The sequence below is a fragment of the Charadrius vociferus genome, unplaced genomic scaffold (assembly GCF_000708025.1).
Source record: "Charadrius vociferus isolate BGI_N301 unplaced genomic scaffold, ASM70802v2 scaffold399, whole genome shotgun sequence".
NCBI lineage: Eukaryota > Metazoa > Chordata > Aves > Charadriiformes > Charadriidae > Charadrius > Charadrius vociferus.
In genome coordinates this window covers 286,565-307,757 of record NW_009653080.1, presented here as the reverse complement: position 1 = coordinate 307,757, position 21,193 = coordinate 286,565, and the positions used below count along the sequence as shown (strand labels likewise).

General features: G+C 49.8%; 2 protein-coding genes across 4 annotated transcripts in view; both read right to left on the bottom strand.

Annotated features, from left to right (window-relative positions):
• The window catches only part of LOC104293624, a 5,536-nt gene extending 4,689 nt beyond the window's left edge, over positions 1 to 847 (bottom strand). Inside the window, exon 1 of the mRNA XM_009893141.1 lies at positions 760 to 847. Within this exon, the coding sequence (XP_009891443.1) occupies positions 760 to 847 (88 nt within the window). The remainder of the gene's footprint in view (positions 1 to 759) is intronic.
• Positions 848 to 14,135: 13,288 nt separating this feature from the next.
• Positions 14,136 to 21,193, bottom strand: part of SEC11A (SEC11 homolog A (S. cerevisiae)) — an 8,319-nt gene continuing 1,261 nt past the window's right edge. Inside the window, exons 2-5 of one of the 3 annotated variants that reach the window (XM_009893126.1) lie at positions 19,174 to 19,323; positions 15,346 to 15,465; positions 14,768 to 14,825; positions 14,313 to 14,601 (exon numbers count right to left, since the gene is read on the bottom strand). In XM_009893126.1, coding sequence (XP_009891428.1) covers positions 14,551 to 14,601; positions 14,768 to 14,825; positions 15,346 to 15,465; positions 19,174 to 19,323 — 379 coding nt within the window. In that variant the 3' untranslated portion in view covers positions 14,313 to 14,550. Of the gene's footprint in view, positions 14,602 to 14,767; positions 14,826 to 15,345; positions 15,466 to 19,173; positions 19,324 to 21,193 lie in introns of all 3 variants that reach the window. The other 2 variants (XM_009893127.1, XM_009893128.1) reach the window with 2 other exon arrangements.

The window sequence follows — 21,193 nt, the reverse complement described above, 5'->3', positions numbered from 1 at the left end:
TCCCGCCCCGTTCCCCCCCCAGCCGCCCGTCGGGACAGACCCCTCTCACCGCACGCATCCAGGCGAGGCGCGACACGTTAACCCCAACCCTCGGAGCCCCGCAGGGCTCCTCATCCCTCTGCTTGTGTAGCCCCATCACCCCCCCATCCCCAAACGAGCCACCCCAATCACTTGGACACGGTGGGAGATGGCGTTGGGTCAACCGCTGAGGTGGACGGAAGTCGCTGCTGGGCCCTCACCCACAAATCTGCCTCGCAGCAGGCGATCGGGGTGGGTTTATTCCTTCCCAGCCCAGGCTGCCCATTCCCCATCACCTCCTGCTTCTCCATCTGCCCAGGAACACGCTCCAGCAGGACTTGCTCCATGGCAGGTGGGTGTTGGTCTCTTCTCCCAAGTAACAAGCCATAGGACAAGAGGAAACGGTCTCAAGTGGCGCCAGGGGAGGTTTAGGTTGGATATTAGGAAAAATTTCTTCACTGAAAGGATTGTCAAGCACTGGCACAGGCTGACCAGGGACATGGGGCAGTCACCATCCCTGGAGGTATTCAAAAGACATGTAGACGTGGTGCTGAGGGACATGGTTTAGTGGTGGACTTGGCAGTGCTGGGTTAACAGTTGGACTTGAGGATCTTAAAGGTCCCTTCCAACCTAGACAATTCTATGATTTTCTCTGTGATGTTACAAGTGGTCTTGCAGGGACATCAGCCAGCACCTGTGGCCACCTCTCCGCACCCTGGGACACAGCCTCCCTGGGCTCACAGGTTTTTATGGCTCCCCAAGTAATAACCACTGTGACCCTCATCCACTGCTGGTTGTTCTTCTCTCCGAACCCTGCCTTCAGGTACATGGCCAGGGAGACCTTGTTGGTGAAGACCGAGGCCAAGGACGCATGGAGTACCCCAGCTTTGTCTGCCCTGGTCAGCAGCAGTGCCTTTGTGAACGCTTTCCTTCTTCAGCTTCCTACAACTAAAGGAGTTTGTCGAGATGTGCAAGGAACACAAATCTTCAACAACTAAAGTAGTACTTTAAAAGTAGTACTACTTTAGTTATAGAAGATCTGATGTTCTTGGCACATCTCAACAAAGCGAGCTTTGGCTTTCTTAACATCGTTGCTACAAAGCCAGGTAACATTTTCATATTTCTCCTAATGGCCTGTCCATGCTTCCACCTCCTTCAATACTGCCTTTTCGCATTGGAGCTCAGTCATGAGTCTAATTCAGTTTAGCCAAGCCTATCTCCTGGTTCACCTACTTGTTTACCTGATTATTGGGATGGGCTTGGACGATCCTGTCCTTAAAGACCTGCCAGCTCTCCTGAGCTCCTTCACCCTTCAGAGCAGCCTCCCACAGAATCCCACTTACCAGCTCCCTGAAGAAGGTGAAGACCAGAGTCTGTGTATTGCTACTCACCTTTTCTACTCCCTTCAGGATCTTGTAGACAACTATTGGTGCTGCTGATCCTCACAGCCCCCATCAGTTTCTCTTTTTTTCATTAATGGGATGGAGCTATGCATGCCCAGCCATGCCAGGGACAGAGATAGTGGGGGCTTGGGACGTGGACTGTTTATGTCCAGCACTCAAGTAAAGTGAAGTCCATGTAAAACTGGAAGTATTTGGTCAGAGGGCCCCAAAAAGCAGGTTGTGCTCTCATTCTTCTTGTGACCTGCCTGCAGCCCACCTGAAGGCTCCTCCAGGTCCCACATTGACAAAGGGGTGCTCTCAGGGGTTGGACTGCTGCAGGACAAACCCGTGTGTCTAAAACAGAAAAGAAAAGATGCGTAAGAGTGCCCAGAAATCTCACCCAGCATAGTGGGGCTTTGAATTATCTTCAGTTTGTGTTGTATACACAGAGCCCTGTCAGGTAGCAGAAGGTCTGAAGAGCTGGGGACTGAACAGGATCAGGTGGCCAGCAATGCAGGTCTCTCCCCAGTCACAGTACCTGAGAGGCAAGCAGAACAGACTCAGAGCTGGTCACCAAGTTCAGAGAGAGCCCAGATCATCAGGTATGTTTGTGGTGATGAGTCAGGTCCCGGGTGAAACTGCAGGTCAGGATGAGATCCAGCAAGGGTCAGACACAGTCCAGACAGGTCCATAATGGTGAGGCAGGTCTGAGAACAGGTCAAGAAGACAGTCCCTAGCCAGGCACTGCTGAGCTGGAGTCTGATGCTCCTACAGCATAGCTCAAGGAGAGACTAAAGGCCCAAGGCTGAGCTTTAATGGGTTCCTGGGCCCCTGGGGGTGGAGGGTGGAGGCCCCAGGTGAGACCCATTAAGGCCCATGAGTGTCCTTAGGGCTCTGACAGCTTCTGCCAAATTTACAGCTGCCTGACTTTGCTAGGAGGTGTTGGCTGGTGGGGGAGGAGCTGCCTGAGATGACCCAGTTCTCCTGGGAACTGGCACAGGGAAGACTTGTTACCGATGCCCTCAGCATTTACTGTTCTTCAAGAGAAAAGGGTGAGAGGAGATTCATTCCTCTTCAACAGCAGGGGTTAGAGTCCGAACTCCAAACCCAGCTCTCATGTTATGGGGAAGGAAACAACTGAAAAGTACTCCTGCGTTAGACATGTCTCCTTCTAAATTGTGTGTGCATCCCCTTCGGTGGCCAGCTGGCTGGTCAGCGCGTGCCTTCTCGTTGGTCCACCACCCATGAGGGGAGGTGGCTGCCTCTGCTAACCTTGTGTCTACGCGCGCTGGAGGTCCCGGGCTGCAACGGGGAATCTCGCTCCGCTTTCTCACCAGGTTCCTTCCCTGATGGCGCTCAGGTGCAGTACAGCTGAGCAGGGCAGTGCTGGGCCCATGTCTCTGCTCGTCTTTGGAGGAGATGGCCCTTTTGGGCGCTCCCTGCCAACTGTGTGGGACACATGAATGGATGCTCACCACAGACGTGGCATTTGCAGCGCCACGGCCCTGACCCTTGTGCTCACATCGTGGCAGCTTCATCTCCTCCATCAAGTCAGCTGAGAGAGGAGCCCTGCAGCCCTCTCTCCCAGTGGTGCTAGGTGGCTGTGACCACCTGTCCTGGTTTGAGTGACACAGGACTAATTACTCTTCTAATGCTTGGGAAAACCGCACTTTTAGAAGACTCTAGTGTCCGAATTTGTGAAAATATTTAGTTTATAGCCAGCTGTGGTATGTGGGTTTCAAGTTCTCATTGGTTTTGAGCTCGCTGGATGCAGGGATGAAGAGGAGCACTTGACCCAAGCTGCCCAACAGGGTTATTTCATACCATGAACATCACTTTTGATTTAAATCAGAAAGTTTGCTGAGGAGTTTTCCTCTTCCATGATGGCGGTGATCCAGAGAACTCCTCGCCCTGGTGCTGGAGCCCTGAGCCCTTCTCCGCCTCCCAAAGCCACAGTGCTGGCAGTGTCCCACATCTGCTGTCCCCTGCGAGGAGTGCACAGCTTCTATGAATAGAATGGGCTGAGGATAATCCTCACATATTTTATATCAGTATCTGGATCAATACTGGTTCTTTAGTGCTATTAATGTTAATTATCTAGTCTCATTCTATTAAATCTGTTTATATTTCAACCACCGGGTTTCCTTGTTTGTTTCCAGTTACCCTTCCTGGGTGGGGAGGGGTCATCAGGTGGTAGAATTGTCCAAAAGACAATAAATTATTGTGGGTTTACTCAAACCGTAACACCACCACTTTGGCTCTGATGTCCCTGGTCTGTCCTCACAAGCCTTGTGGGAAGGTGTCCCTGGCGTTGGATTGGGCTGCCCGATGATCTCACCCAGATGTGATTTTGAATGAGATGCACAACCAGGAGCTGGCAGCTGCAGGCCAGGGTGTGAGGGGGGGAACACCAAGGTTGATCTGCATCTGCCCCTTCTGCACCGCTGCCTCCTGGGGAAAGCAGGAGTACTTGCAGGGCTGCTGCTGCAGCTGATGCAAAAGTCCTGGAAATTCAGGGCGTCTGGAGAAGGCTTGGGATGTAGGCAGGGCAGGAGGACGATGACAAATATGTGAGGTCCAGAGAGGGTGCTGGATGTGAAGGAATCACATAATAACAGGAGTTGGAAGGGCCCTCTGGAGCTCCCCCAGTCCCACCCCCCGCCAGAGCAGGGGCACCTCCAGCAGTGGCACAGGACAGCGTCCAGGCGGGTTTGGGATGGCTCCAGAGGGGGAGACTCCCCCACCTCTCTGGGCAGCCTGTGCCACTGCTCTGCCGCCCTCACAGCAGAGAAGGCCCTCCTCAGGTTCAGATGGAACTTCCTATGGTCAAGTTCGTGCCCATTCCCTCTTGTCCTGTCACTGGGCACCACTAAACAAAGACTGTCCCCATCCCCCTGGCACCCTCCCTTTGGGTATTGATAAGCATTGATAAGATCGCCCCTCAGTCTTCTCTTCTCCAGACTGAACAGCCCCACGTCCCTCAGCCTTTCCTCATCAGAAAGATGCTCCAGTCCCCTCATCATCTTTGTAGCCCTTTGCTGGACCCTCTCCAGCAGTTCCCTGTCCTTCTTGAACCGGGGAGCCCAGAACTGGACACAGTGCTCCAGATGTGGCCTCACCAGTGCAGAGCAGAGGGGGAGGATGACCTCCCTCGACCTACTGGCCACAATCTTGTTGATGCACCCCAGGATGCCATTGGCCTTCTTGGCCACCAGGGCACATTGTTGGCTCATGGTTGTCCCGTTGTCCACCAGGACTCCCAGGTCCCTTTCCACACAGCTGCTGATGGTACACTCTATCCCTTCACCCATGTCATTGATGAATATACTGAACAGGACCGGACCCGGTACTGACCTATGGGGAATACCACTTGTCACAGACCTCCAACTAGAAGAGATACCAGGAAGAGCTCTGGCACAGATGTCTGGTTTCTCCTCATGCTGGGGAAGTGGCGTTACCTGTGATGCTGAGCTGCATTTCTCCGTGGGTGCTGTGAGACCTGCTGGCTCCACTGCACATACAAACGACTTGTCTGCTGCTTTTCTGCCAGAAATGCCAGAGCTTCTCTCAGGCAGCTGCAGCGTGTTGGTGGGGGGGGAAACTCCCCCTCTGTCGGGGTCCAAACTCTGCCTGGTGTCCCAGCAGCCAGAGGTGGGGAAGAGGGGTTACCTGTAGGATTACGGAGGATGAAGCCAAGGATAAAGCGATACCAATTACAGAGAAAAGAGCCGCGGGCAATTACGGCACCTATCGAAGCGTGACGGGGTAAAGTCCTGCTCCTTCAGGGCAACAGCACTGTGCTCCTCGGAGATTAACTGAGCAGGACAGGCAGACCCGGGGGCACAGGACGAGCGGCGGGAACCAGCGTGGCGTTTCAAACAGGGCAAAAGCTTTTGCGCTGATCTGATTTGAAGCAGATATGCAACCGCACCGACACACATCTTGCCCTCTTCTTCCACTGGTGGCTGCAGGCTGCATGTGTTCTCCCAGCCAAGGTGGGAGAGGAGGAACAGGTATTTCGGATCACGGTGGTAGCAATGAGGGGCTGCAAGGCAAGCTTGGGACAGGGTGGGAAAAGGAAATTGGGGAGTTCCTGCCCTGTCGCATTGTCATTATAAACGTGTAGAAGCAAAGGGGACACCAGGTTAATTGCCAAGTACCAAGGCTTGGCCGGATGGGGCGCATGTGGGAGATCTGAGCCCATAACCCTGATTTCAAGCCTGGGAAGAGCAACGGGAATACCTGCTCAGGGACTCGGTGGAGGCTGGAAGTGGGATCACAATTCAGGGCAGACAGTGGGTTTTTTTCATGGAAAACAACCTGTGAAAGGGACCTGAGCTCACCGTTCGCTTTAGCATCAGTGCTAAAGCAAACTGCCCAGCCGTAATCCAGGCAGGGCTTCGAGAGCACGGATTTCATTCTCTGCAGCAGTCTCGTTAACAACCAACCCCAGACACCCACAGGCAGATCCCGAGCAGAAGGCTCAGCACAGCTCACCCCCTCTTCAGTGGCATAATTACAGCCAAGCCAGTTTTCTGATGAAGGTGGTGCGGGTGCTGAGCAGCCCCCTGGGGCAGCCATGGATGCTCAACGAGCGGGGTCCATCGAGAGGGTGGGAATTGGGACTGCAGCTCGGCCGTGTGGGACCGGAGCGGGGTGATCGCACCACAGCCAAATCCCTCCGTTCCTGGGCTGCCCCCTCCCTTGTCACCCTAAGACCAAACAAACGCAGCCCGAGAGGTGGCTGCAACAAAAGTGACCTCACTCACAAATGGAGACCAAGCGGTGGGGGAGATGGCACTTGGTAGCAGAGGTGGCTGGAGCCTGCACCACCTGGGGCAGGAATTGTCACTGCCGCGGTCCTCCACGGCTTGCTCTCTCCAGCTCAGCAGAGGTTCGCTTTCCCAGCTGCCACCAAAGGAATCTCTCCAGCTTATCTATCAAAAAAGGCAGTACAAATTCCATTTTAGAAATTGATTTTGCTGGCAAAGGTCACCGCTCTGGCTTCCGCAGGTGGTGCAGGAGATTGGCCTGTCGGCCACCAGCTTCCCCTGCAAGGGCCACGCAACGCAACGGAGCCAGGGAAGGACAGAGGTGACTCAGCAAACGCCAGACTTCTGCTAGACGGTTACCTCCGCAAGGCAGAGCGTTTGTCTGCACAGAGCTCCACGTCCCCTCTCCTGGTGGGATTAACCCTCTGGGGCTGGGCGACAGCAGCCTGCAGCCACCTCTCCGCAGCTCCACACACCCTCCAGGAACAGTCCCTTCTCAGCCAAAGCAGCCTCAAAGCTCCAGGGACCCTGAGCTTGCACCGTCAGCTTCCCCCAAGGCCTCCAGTTGAAGGAAACAGCGATTGTGTGCTTTGCTCTCTGTTTACCCCTAGTAATTCTAGCATGCAATTTATTTTCTCGGTGGCTACTGACCACTGAACTGACATTGTCATAGCACAATCTGTTACAACCCCGACGTTCCAGATGGTAACACTTAACTCAGAACCCGTTGTTTTATAAATAGAGTTAAAATTGGTTTTTCCCCCTGTGCACCATTTTATATTTATGTACATTTGAATTTCATCTTTTTTATCGCCCAGTCTCTTTCCACAGTTGGCCTTCATCCACACAACTCTTTGTATCCGCAGCAAACTTCAGGTTTTGCCTGCTTTTGCTGATCGTTTTTGAATATACTGAATGCAGTCCCGGCACAGCTCCCTGATGTTTTCTGCTACAGAGGCTGTTGCCTCCTGCCTTTTGTTCCTTACCTTTTAGCAAGTGACACTGGTATTGGGACCGGTACTATTTAACATCTTTGCTGGTGACATGGATGTTGCGATCACGATGCGCGATCGCAGCCCAGAAACCACCTGTATCCTGGGCTGCATCAAAATAAGTGTGACCAGCAGGTCAAGGGAGGTGATTCTGCCCCTCTACTCCGCTCTGGTGAGACCCCACCTGGAGTACTGCATCCAGCTCTGGAGCCCCCAATATAAGAAGGACATGGGCCTGTTGGAGCGGGGCCAGAGGAGGGCCACAAAGATGATCAGAGGGCTGGAGCACCTCTCCTATGAAGACAGCCTGAGAGAGTTGGAGTTGTTCAGCCTGGAGAAAAGGTGGCTCCGGGGAGACATTATAGCAACTTCCTAGTATCTGAAGGGGGCTTACAAGAAAGCTGGAGGGACTTCTTACAAGGGCATGTAGTGATAGCATGAGGGGTGATGGCTTCAAACTAGAAGAGGGCAGATTCAGATTAGATATTAGGAAGAAAGGTTTCCCTGTGAGGGTGGTGAGCCCCTGGTGCAGGTTGCCCCGAGAAGCTGTGGGTGCCCCATCCCTGGAGGTGTTCAAGGCCAGGCGGGACAGGGCTTGGAGCAACCCGGTCTGGTGGGAGGTGTCCCTGCCCATGGCAGGAGGGTTGGAACTTGATGATCTTCAAGGTCCCTTTTAACCCAAACCATTCTATGATTCTATGATTTCTGCCCATAAGGACTCACCTATTCCAGGGCTGCATCCTTTCTTTAGGAGCCTTTGCTGAGGGACCTTGCCAAATACCTCTGGGAAATCTAGGTGGATGATCCCAGTGGGCTCACCTTCCCCATACACCTCCTAACTCCTTCAACAAGCTCCAAGTCTGCTCTTTAAAGCAGCCCTACTCCTTTCCAGTCCACAAATCTGGTCTATAACCTACAGGTTCGATTTACAGCCTACAGATCCCTACATCTCCACCTCAGCCACCGTTCTGTCCCTTGGTGCCATGGTTGGTTTGACAGAACAGCTCCCCACCACAGCAAATAGCACAACACTTTCAGGTTTCTGTCCCTTTGGAGCTCGTGGGCAGCTCCATGCAGGCCTGGGTGTTCATTGCCATCCTCTTGGACACTGAGCTCTTCTGCAGGTTCTTCCACTGCTGGTGTCCAGGAGCCGATGGCAGCACAGGACACCTGCGGCACCCTGTTCCTGACCAGAGAGCACCTGTCTTGTCCACCTGAAGCTAATACAAGCAGTAACAGAGCTGTGAAACGGGCACTATTAGCAAATCCTCCAAACGTACTTAAAGAAGAAGCAAGATTTCACCAAGCAAAGAAAGGAGAACTTTCTGTAACTACGCAAAATAAACGCATCTAAAAACTGTACAGCTGAGAGGGCCCTGCTAACGCTGAGCTAAGAATGAGCCAACATAACAGACCAACCTGGAAATCCTACGCTTCACAGTGTTTGCAGCAAGGTCCGTTGTGTTTCTTCTCTGTTGAATTATGCTTTGATATCTTGGCATCTTGGATACCAACGCATCTTCCAGAGAGGTGGCCAGTCTGGCCTGAGAGAGACTGAGCTGTAGAAGTCCAAAAACACAGTGCAGGCGCTCCCAGGCCCTGCAAATATCCACCCGGGAGGGCAAATGCATGCTCAAAAGCGATGGCTCTAATAAAAAACCAATACAAAGAGCAAAGGCTTCAAATCCCCTTATTTGTCTCTTTCACAGAGCTCCTGGTGCCAATAAAACTCTTAGCTGCGGTTAAGCTGTTTCAGCCTCTTCCTCACAGCTTCTCCAAAGCCAGGTCAAATTTAAAGTCCTGCCACATGCCTGAGGGTCTATTTTGATGCATTTGTCTCTTGTTTACAAAGATTAAATCCCTCTGTTACATTCATTCGTCCACAGGCAACAACTGTTGTTTATAAAAGATAAAATTTGAAATCTCACACATCTTGTTTTCAACTCTTTTTCAATTTTCATTTAAGCCGTAAATGAGTTGTGGTTTTCCCTGAGGTTTCCCACTCACTCCACACCCGCTGGACACAGTACAAATAACTGCTCTGCAAGAAGACTTCGAGAACAAAATCTTATTTTCTTGCAGGCAAATCCAAGCCCAGCTCAGAAGTGTCCCAACCAGAATTACATGGCAGAAACATGACATCCCAGTTTGAGTGAATTGAGATTCAGAGAAATTAAATTGAAGTTCATTTTCTCCACATTATTTTTACTTCTGTCTCTGCGGAAACTGAAACTCTGCAAGGTTAGTTTCTACTGGAGGAGGAGAGATTGGAAAGGAAAGGGGATGTCAAGATGCTCGGCAGAGAGAGCTCCAGAAGTGTTTTTAAATTATTAAACAGAAGGAGCAAGAAAGTCAAGAGATGAGGAGTTGGGCAGAGGCAGCAAGAGAGCTCTGTCCTGGATCACAGAGGGTGCATTTCTAGTCTGTCCCTAATTAGGCTGTTCTCCTCTGTGGAGGTACTTGATTTCCCCCAAGGGTTAGGGAGCTCTGCTAGATCAAGCATTCAGAGGACCTGCTAGAATCGAACATGGGTATGAAATGCCCCATGAGCAGGAACAGGTCTGACGCATGGTATGCCCAGCCAGCATGACCCACCACGTGCGCCCTGTTCCATGGGGAAGAGGGACTACGTGTGAAGGAGCTGGTGGGTTTCTTTACGGAAGTTGAAGGGTAAGCAGGGATGAGCACCCAGCAATAGAAAAGCCACTACCATGAAGAGGGACTGACTCCTCATGGCTGGGCAGACTACCGACCAGCAGGGAATCCACACAATTATGCTTAAGTAGATCCAACGAGGCAGATCCACCAGGAAAGCCACCATGCCCCCTCCCATGTGCTGACTCCAGCGCGTGTCAGGCTGGTCTCAGGCTCTGCAGAGACCTGCTGCTTCCTGATGGGCGAGCAAGCTGAAGTGCCTGGGCGCAGATGACGAAGGGATGGAAGTCTTGCAAGGGAGGGGAGAAGGTAAGAGGGGCAGGAAGCTCTTAAATTGGCTCCAAATGCAATGCAGGTGCTATTTCTCTTTTCCCAGCAGCCAGCGATGAGACGGTCAGATCGGTCATCTGCTACGCATCAACTGCCACCAGGAGCTGCTGACGCTGATGGGAACTGCAAAGGCTGTGCCTTTCTGGCATCACCCAGGCGCACCTTGCAGTCTGAGGACCGGCACCAGGACACTCCTCATCTGATTCAGCCACTGAGTCACTGACGCCGTGCAGGTCTTCAGCCTCGGATACGTAAACATCTGCTTGGCATTGCCCCTGCTCCAGCACAGGAGCCATCCCTAAGCAACACGCTCAGCCTGAGCCACCTCTCCTCTCCTTCTCTTGGCCACAGGAGATCAGCCCATTCTGGGAGCCGTGCTCTGGCTTTGCGTTCACGCATTTCTCCATCAGGAAGAGGTCTTACAGCCACACGTGGACAAGACCTCACCGTGCAGCTTCTCCTCGGAAAAAATAAGGTGGACCTATTCTGATTTTATGGGCAGGAAAACCACCACGAGAATACCGGGCCTCGTTAAAGAAAGCACGCGACCGATCATCTTACAAATCCAAGCCCTAGAAATCGCCGCTAAGCAATAAGCAGCGATGGATCCGGATGAAACGGTGTCATGCTTATTACTGTTTAACTGACAACCACACGTCCAAGCATCATAAAGGTTCAAAGAAAGCCTTTGTCTCAAGGAGCTTCAACGTTCAGCACATTAGTCCTCACAGCTCACCTCCTGTCCATTGGGCTTTTGCTTATGCGTTGATCTTCACTATGAAAAAAAAAAGCGAGTCACCCAACAAAATCCTAGCCATGATCAGAAATAGCCCATCATCACTTTGCTCTGCGAAACAGCTCCTGCCCATGAAGGAATCTGTGCCCTGAACTGCGGATGTGATTGAACAGTAATTAAGCAATGAAATTGCCTACCAGAAAACCTGCTCTGTTTGGCTGTAACCACAACAGAGACAGAAGCAATCTTAGCCCTGGCAGATTTATTATTTTTTTTCCTTTACAAACCAGACCTTTCAACACCCACATACTTTACAAACAAACCCCGTTCCTGTTGTGACACAAAGATCTCCGTCTTTAAGCCTCAAGTCTCAAAGGCTTTGCTGGAGCTGGCCAGACAGCTTCACCTTTAACAAAAAGAAGAAAACTGAAATAAAATAAAAACAAAAACCCCAAACACATCAAGTTCTAACAGCAAAACCCCTGGCTCTGCGGGAGCACAGCGGCGCTCGCCACACATTTCAGCATTAGCGCCCGGCTGAAGCAGAGATCCTGCACGCTCGGTGGCTTTTCTGCTCCGCAAAGCAGAGTAAGTCTGGCGGGGACGGAGCCAGCAGCCACTCGTTGTCATCCTGCTCCTGCGTTCTCGGTTTCTAGCTGGTGCAGGCTCGTCCCCAGCACCCTCTCCTCCCGCTGCGGCAGGAAAGGCGTTACAGGGACAGGGGAGGCGGTGCGGGGGAGCTGGTGGGTGTTCGAGCTGCAAGTGGATTAACTGCTTATTTATCCTCACTCTAATTAGAGCCAACACCTCACTTCGCGACCGCAGATAACACACAGCCATGCTCTCAGCTGCACCGAGCTGAAAATAGGCAGAACACGGGCCACAGAGATGAATCCCCACGTCTCGCACTGCAGCCCCCGATTTAGGGCAATTGTTTCTGTTCTTGAAGTGTCTGCAAAGCCCAAAGAGAGCAACACGGCAGACTTCAACCCACCCTTCATCCCAACCACCTGGCATTTGTTTTGAAGCACTTCCTCCTTGGTTACTTCAACACAGCACGATGCCAGAGCAAGGCTGGGAAAGGCACACCTTCCTGCGAGTGCCCAAGCCAGGGTTTGCACCCACATTGGCCACCAGCGCATGTCCTCAGCAGCACCGGCTGCTGACATCTGCTGCCGGTCACCAGCAACGCCGGCAGGGCAACCCTGCCACGAGCAGGACCAGTATGTTATTATTGCCCCTCTACTCTGCTCTGGTGCGACCTCACCTGGAGTACTGTGTCCAGCTCTGGAGTCCCCAACATAAGACATGGACCTGCTGGAGCGCACCCAGAGAAAAGCCAGGAGGATGATCCGAGGGCTGGAGCACCTCTCCTGTGAGGAGAGGCTGAGAGAGTTGGGGCTGTTCAGCCTGGAGAAGAGAAGGCTCCGGGGAGACCTTATTGCAGCCTTCCAGTACCCAAAGGGGGCCTACAGGAGAGCTGAGGAGGGACGTTTTACAAGGACATGTAGTGATAGGATGAGGGGGAATGGCTTTAAACTGGAAGAGGGCAGGTTTAGATTAAACATTAGGAAGAAATTTTTCACTTTGAGGGTGGTGAGGCACTGGAACAGGTTGCCCAGAGAGGTTGTTGAGGCCCCATCCCTGGAGGTGTTCAAGGCCAGGCTGGACGTGGCCTTGGGCAACCTGGTCTAGTGGGAGGTGTCCCTGCCCATGGCAGGGGGGTTGGAACTCGATGATCTTCAAGGTCCTTTCCAACCTAAACCATTCTGTGATTCTATGATTTCCCAACATCTCAAAAGCACCGTTCCTCTCAGAACTGGGGTGGGGGAGGGGAGTTCAGCAGATGCTCTTTAAGAGCTAATCCTTGCACCCCCCGCAATCATAAATCCTTTGTGGTTTATCCTTTTTTTGTTAAAATAACACAGTGACAGTAACACAACTGCTTCCACATGCTCAGATTTTCAGGAAAGGTGTGAAAGCGAGAAAAGTTTTCACCGAAAGGTGTTGATTAGCAGATTTCAGAGGAGCTCAACTCAGTCCTTTATGTGAGCTCAAGTTAAAAACCAGTTTATGCACAAAACCAGTTTAAGCTAAAGGCAAAGCAGGCAATGGAGACTGCTTCACTGCTACCTGCAAAGGCAGAAATGCTGCTCTGGGTCCTCAGGAAGGTGCTCCAGGGTGATGGCACCTCTCAGAGGGATTTTGTTTTCCCTCGCCACTGCCCAGGTTTGGCTTTTGACAAAACATTCCATCTGTGACTCAAAGCATTTTGGAGAAACTCTGTATCGAAATTCCCTCCTCAAGGGCTTCAGCACCGGGAGATATGGATTTTATTACCATTTTTTATTACTAAGTTATGATTATCCAGAGACATGGGCCCAAGGCTCTGCACTAGGGACTGGACCTGCTTGTAAACTCTTTGCGGCGTCCCAATCTTGACTTTTTGCTTCACCCTACCCAGGGAACAAATACGAATGGGAAATAAAATGGTTTCATGAGTCAGTACAGACACCACAGAGGTGAGTTACAATCGTCACTCGCTCAGTGCAGGTGGCACGAACTTATATAGAAGCGGATAACTGCAGAGCCTCTGCCCTGTGCCTCTCCCTTGGGCTCTCCTCTGACACCACCCCAACACAAGCTGCGTCACTACCCTGAATGAGAAGCACAGAAAAAAAGGCTGTTGCACAGGGTAACAAGTGGTTTCTTCTTCCAGACCTCAGGGCAAGGGGGACTCAGCCTTTCCGAAGCTTTCCGGTGAGCTGTAAGAGGTGGCCAGCTGCAGGGATCATTACAGACCTGAAATCCGTTTCCAAAACTAAGAAAATTTTACTATTTCGTCCTACTACATCCCTGCCCAACAGCTGTGGGTGTTTCCCACCTCAATTCTTCTGTTCTTTAGTGCTGCAGTGACAGCTTAGGCACAAAGCAATCCTTTGCCGTCTTTTGCCCAGAACACCTTGCAGTCTTTGATTATTTCAGCGTGATCTACAGAAACATAGAAGTTTTTAACGGATCTACAGCTCGGAACTGCTCACTCTCCAAAAAGAACTAAGAGGAGCAGCTGCTGTTGTTCTGTGAAGAGAGGACAAGTTGGCTCGCTCAGCTCCAGGAGTTGGTCTGCAACGGCAAAGCCCAGGTACGGACACCCCCCACCCAGGGAAACTGGGCAACAAGGCTGCGCTCAGCCAGGCAATAACAAAGAACATGGCAGGGCTCATAGTGGGCAAGATGCAAAAAAAAAAAAAAAATCTTTATTCCAGTTCTGAATTGGAAAAAAACATCACCTCCGCAGCTCACCATTTGACAGTTCAGTCAGCACAGGGAGAGGTCACGCTTGCCCAGCGGAGGCACAGACTTAGAGGACACAGTCCTGTAGGCACTTCGAGAGGAAGCTCAGCTTCAAAGTAGAAACACTGAACAGTTTGGCTTAAATTTTTAATATAAAAACTCACTAAAAATGCTAAAATGTGACAAACCATTGGAAATACTGTGACAAACATTCGCCCTTACGCAGTAAAAAACAAAACAAACCCAAACTGGCAAGAAGCTTTGAAATGCGTGTTTTCTTCTTCCTCCCGGCACATCGGACCATCATCTACTTCAAACGTTCATCTAAAAAAAATCCATGGCACCTTCACCTTGTACTTCAGTGCAAGAGGCTACTCTCGATGGACCAGCACGAATAAACCCAGTAAAAACAGGACTGCATACTGTCAGAGAAAGAAAAGAAGAGACAAGAGTGCACATTCACATGTAAAGACGCAGTAACAGCAGCAAACGTACAGGGCAAAACAGTTCCGCCTGTGCGTATGAAGCTCTCAGGAACCAATTTTAGCTGGGGTGGGAGAAGCAGGAAGAAAATGAAAGAGCGCTTACCTTAAATTTTGGATAATCATTCATTAAGATAGTCACTATTCCAATATAGGGCACAAATCTAAAAGAATAAAGGTTTTATTAGAACAAACAGTACTGGAGGGTGCATAGGGGAGAAGCACTGCGCTGGTACTCATACAAAGGAAGAGTCGCTCAAGCACGCCGAGGGCGACAGTTAACAGGCTTGGGACTTCTTCCTCATAAGCCATGGCAGCGGGGGCTGAGTCACAACCAGCCCCAAAGGGTGTTTTAGCCTCTGCCTTCTTCAGATCCCCCGTGCCTGCAAAGACTGTGCCTTGCAGAACAATTTCGATGAAAATTCTGATCACGCCTGAGCGCGCACTGCCTTTGTCCATCCAGCATCAAAATCTCAGGACGCAGCTCACAGCTAGATACCTTCGCTTAAGCCAAGCTAAGAACTGAACCACCTTTGGCTTTTTTAACTCTCCAGAGCACCTTGTGAAATGCTTTCAGGCAGGTCACAAAAACCCAGCGGGGAGAGTTCAAGAGGAGAGGGGGATTAACAGATGGCATTGGGGGAGGGCAGTGTAAAAAGCCGCATCTTTTTCAACTTCACTTACCCTCTCGCTCGTCCTACTACGTCCTTTTTCTCCAACCAGTGCTGGCCTCGTTTGTACAGCCCTCTGTCATCAACGGCATTATTGTCTCCCTTTGTCAAAAATTTGATGTCACCGTTTTGCCTAGCAAAGACAAGACAGGCAGATCAGTCAGAGAAAAGGAACTTTTTAAAAGCTGTTCTAGAGCAAGCACGTAGAGACTAACACAAAGATATGTGAAGCAATGACATCCTAAAAGTTCAAGCAGGCTGAAAAAGGGAATCTCTGTCAAACGCGATGCAACGCAGACGATTTGGGAAAAAAACTGCCAATGAAACAATGAATTCTGGCCTCAGCCAAGCTTTCTGGCAGAGTTTAAGAACAGAAACAACAGAATGAGCCACTTCTAGCGAAGGCACAGCTATCACCTCTTTGCTTTTGACCTCCCTCACGTTGATGCTTCTCTTGCTTCAGATACAAATGTCGGGTTCTGGGCTCTGTACTACCACCCAAAATGAGACTTTGGGGTTAAAGCATACGGTTCTACTCAGCAGTGGTCAGAAGCAAGCTGAAACTTAGAAATTATTAGGAAAAGGGGACAGAAGAAAACAAACAATACCATTACGATACTGCATGAACTCACGATGTGCCTACATCTTGAATGCTCTGTGCAGTTCTGAACCCCCCACATCCTTTTTTTGAAATGGAGAGAAGAACTGGCAAAGGTTCAGAAATGGATAACAAGGTCTGGAAGCACTTCCATACAAGAAACAACAGACCAGGGCTCTTCAGCCTGGAAAAGACAGAACTGATGGGAGATATGACGGTAGTCCAATACAAATGACACAGACAGGAACAATCCGTTTTTCACTGCCTCTTCTGACACAAGACCCAGAGAGCATCAAATGCAACTCAGAGGTAACAGGTTAAAACAAGCCAGAGAAGGTGGGACACTTAACTAACACAATGCAAACTGTCTCTCCGGAAGGACATTTTGGATGCCAAAGTATTGTAACAGTTCAAAAAGCAACCAGGTCCTCCCTATAAAAAAATAAAAGGGTTTTTTTTTTAATACAGAACTGTCACTTTGTGCCCAAAATGGCAATGTGCAGACAGCTGGGAAATTATTGCTACACACTCTAGTCTTCAATTTGTTCTGAGGCAAGTTAGTTAGCTGGTCAGAAACACGATCCTGGAGCAGATGAACCTTTGCTTTGACCCAGAAACAGTTGCTGCTCTGCTCTAGCTTTACCCACCGTGTTATGCACCCTTCCCCAGTCATTTCCATTCAGCTTGCTGGAGAGCCAGCAATGCTTGCTTTATAAGCAGCGGGTTATGCCACTACTCGGGGATCGGCTGGTCAACTCTCCCTGTGGCATCTGAAGGCAGATGCTGAGCGGGAGCGCTCTCGTTGCTTGATTCTGTCGGCTTGCTCACAGAAACGACAGATCAAATACAACTCAGGAAAACACGCAGAAAATCTTCAGAGCTCACGCTGTTTTCATCATGCCTGAATACCAATGTGCGTTACTTGACAGGAGAAGCTTGGAAGAAAAAAGGGGAAAAAAAAGAACAGATCTTCCTTCAAAGCACATTTGGCTCAGTGTGGGAACAGCAAACACTCTAGGAGCTTACATATCGTCTGGAAAGAGATGAAGATACCCAAAGGTGCAGATAATGCAGTTTCAGCTCTGAAGACTGATGGTGCAGGAGCACACCATCTTATTGAGCAGATTTGATGCTCTATCATGAACCAGCACGAGAAGCCCACAGCACAGCTGCTCTGCCATCTGAGAGGTGAATGAAATCTGGTCTGGCTGTCCTGCACCAAAACCACTAAGTAAATTTTGACCGCAGACTCTGTTTTTAGTGACAAAGAATGAACTCAATTCTGCTCTGAACAAAGAAGAAAAGGCTAGCAAGTAAAACAAACATCTTCTCACTGAAACAATACTGATGTGAACTAGAGCCCCAGTTGCCACAAAATCAAGGAAAACAGGGAAAACAGAATGTCTTCCTTCATTTTGACACTCCTGTCAGCTTTCACAGAGACTTTTCACAGTTTCTATTCAGTCCATAACTACAGGAAGAAATGGAAAACTTTGGCCATTCACGGGACACTCCTGAATTCCAAACTTGCATCAGAAAGATATTCTTCAACTATAGAGAGAAGCAACTAATACCTCAGAGTCCTGCCTTCCACGCCCAGCTTCAGGTCACAGTATGTATTTTTCAGTTTTATCTTTCCTAACATAGAGATCAGGTTTGCGTTTCGTTGTTTTATTTAAATGAAACCTAAAATACTGGTGAATGGCTTTATTTCACAGAATCTGGGATTGGCACTATGGTTCTGTTACATTTGAAAAAAAAAAAAAAGTGCTGAGACAGAGCCAGGCTTAAAAAAAAAAAGGGTGGAGAATATGTGGAGATGAACTGCCACACAGAATGCACACTTCTGCTTCTCCTTCCCATACACTGGCAGAGAGAGAAGACCCTGACCTTTCTTGCCTCTTCAATAATCAGCCCAAGCAGCAGCACTGGAGCCCAGCTGAGCCTTTCGCATGCAACACAGGAGAAGGAAAAGTAGCATTTCACTTAAGAGTTCCCAAGACATGACAAAAAGTGTATGTGCAACATCAGGTATCAAATTTACCAAGTATACTGACCTAATTTTTAAATTAGTGGTATCAAAGAACAGTACTTTGAAAACAGAAACTGTTAAATGTTTTTGACATTGAATGAATTGGAATAGCAAAGAATCTGCTCTGTCTACTGGGAGAGGTGCCACTCTCTCAGTCAGGATATCAGCTGGACTGTTTATGCGCACAAAGCTGTTCGACCTTGACGTTGCGCCAGACAAATGGTCTGGATGTCCGAAGAGCTGTGGCTACTACGAATGCTTGGGGGAAGGGACCATCTCTGTCCCATCGACCTCACTTGACCAGAGCAATCCTCAAATGCCACCTTTACATACGATTCAAGTGTTTCACTTATCCTAGGAACGGATCTCTGAGCCCTGGTTCAGCTCCAGTTCATTCAGAGTGCAGCAGGCATTTACTCAGCAGAAACAGATGCTGGGACCCCATCCAACTGTTGCCCTCTCCGAGCTGGCTTGAAGAACCAGGGATTCAGTTCAAGACTTAGTTTTCACTCAAATGCCTCATGGGGCTGGCTCGTATCCCCCCAAGATTGGCCTGGAGCAGTCACAGTTGCATCTTCCCCAACCAGCAAAATAGGAAAGCTCACGGCTGCAGAGGTAGCCTTGCTTGGAAAATTAAACCCTGTTCAGCAATCAAACCAGAGTGACTGGGCGTCATTCTTTCAGGCACGTGTTTACAGAATGAACAGTACACAAAAGCGCAGCACATATAGAGACTCCGAGTATAACAAAGCAACACTTCGTACAGAGAGAAAAGACCTGCCTCTGCAGGAGAGCAGGAACCAGGAGCATAAAAACAAGCTTTAACATAACGTATGCTACATAGAAAACACCTTTCTTCCATAAGTTCTACCTCTACAAACAAGAGCCACATCACACAAGCAAATACAGGAGATAACACAGCACCATTACGTAGCAGCTTGGGATGGAAATGATGGCACAGGAGACCTTAAGTGACACGGGGAGTCCAGGTTACCAGCACAGGCCCCCCAGCTTGTGAATTCTGCTGCACGACCTTTACAAGTAAACCAAAGAGGGCAGATCTCATCTGTCTGAAACTTCTGTGTTACCTCTTCCTACAGCACTTGGATACCTGTTACTGATGTCCCACCCACGCATTTACCCAAGGAGATGAGGAAAAAATACAATTTAGCTAAACATCTGCAGTACAATCCCCCAAATTCTTGACATACTTCTCGTGAATTTTCAGGACGCGATGGACTATAGGAATTTCCCTTCCTTCTATCCTAAAGACCACGATTTCTCCCACTCTAATTGGATCTTCGATTCGGTTTGTGAGGAACAGGAGATCTCCTCTGTGAAACGCAGGCTCCATGCTTCCACTGAAAAAGAGAAGAGGAGCAACCAAACAATATTTAAACACTTGGAAGCAGGTTTCAGAGTTTATAGACCTTTAAGAAAAAGCTCACAATAACTTCTATGAAAAGCTCCTAAGAAAAACACGTGGACTTGGAGACCAAGCATGTGTCTAACCTCTACTGCATTCAATCACCGTACGACCAGCAGTTCCGATTTGTTGGGAAAAGAGCAGTGCCAGCAGCTGGTGTTAAAAGCACATCAAACGGGAAAAGCCTTCTGCTTTCTTAATAATAACAGGACTCACAGCAAGCAGTATCTTCTCCACTTCTGAGCTCCCCATTGCTAGGGCTACACTAGCAGCGCTGCAGTGGTGGGAAGCTTTATTTCATTTATTTTTATTTTTCACAGGTAGACAGATCATGCTCACGAACAAAGCACTGAAAGCATACAGACTCTTGTATTCCCATCTGGAACAGACAGACGGCTGTGCTAAAAATTTGTTATTGTGATTCATCGCTTTGCTTAACAATCTCATTTCAGGCACTGCTATTCAAGTTATTTTTCTCCCGTCTTGTAAATGGCAATTGTTACAAAATACTTAACCTTCTTAATTCCAAATAAATAATGCAGTACGAAACAAAATGATGAACTTTAAGTACTGCATACATTCCTGTTTTATCTCGAGACAGCGCAGAAGCTGCTACTCAGAACAGAAGATAACATCGCCAAAGAAGGGATGTGACCCGTCTTACTCACTGGGAGGAACAGCGTGAAACGTCTCCCCTGGCCTTCACAGACCCGTCAGGAGGGAACAGGAATGCCACTCGTTTTTATTTTGTGGGAGTTCTGTTAAATGGCATGTGGTAATCAACACTGACGTAGAAACACACGGAAAGGCCAACGCGGCCACAGAACAGGCCCCGTGCAGTACCTACGTGGTGTCTGACAGCATCAGCATTCCAGGGCCGCCCAAGAACCTCCACCACAGGAATTTGGGAATTTGTCCCAGGCACTAGGAGGGTGGGAGTAACACTGGTGACACCTACTGCATGACAATTCTGCGAAGGCAACAGCCAGTGCCTGAAACATACCCAGTTACAGAGTGACATCCCTTATTTCCAACCATGTGTATAAATGGGTACGGCTACAGCTCTCCTTTTCCCGGCCATGTTACAGCTCACTAGAAGGCCAGGAAAAAGCCAAGCAGCTGCGAAAGAAGAGTTAGCAGATACTTTTAAGGCATGCAACGTACACATAATAACGCTCACTGGGCATTTCAGCAAGCCAGTTCCCATTTAAAAAGAACCTAACTTCTTTTCACTATATGAGTTTCTTTGCCAGCACCTCAAAGATTTCCGCTTCCTTTTTGCTCACCAAGACTCACCACGGACTTCAACAGTTCACACAGCAGTGGCGAGACATGCCGGCTGGCAGGGCAGGCAGTGCTAGCGCACTACCATGTTCTGCTGCTGCAACTTCTACTAGGGGAAGCGCCACTAGCCTGGATGAGAAGAGGAGCTCTGCCCCAAACATTGTTTTTCCCCTGGGAGGATCTGCCTGAGTAATGGGTTCACCACCCCCTGCTTCAGGCCCTCCTTTTTCCAAGTCTCCTTCACCCACGCCACTGAGTATTTCTCCAGGAGGGTTGGCGTGATTCAGAAACGCCTGGCTTGTGCTCTCACCGTGTTTCTTTGGAAGCCCTTCCCCAGGACCACCTCCCCATTGCACAAGCCAGCCGGCTGACGGCGGCGGGGGCGCCAGAGGCTGGTTTTATGGAGGGCGGCTGGCCTGGCTTACCTCCTTCCTCTCCCCCTCGCTGTTCCTCTGCATTACGGGAAAGCCGGAATTCTGAGGGAGCCTCCCGCCACCCCAATCCCTCTGGAAAACCTCCTC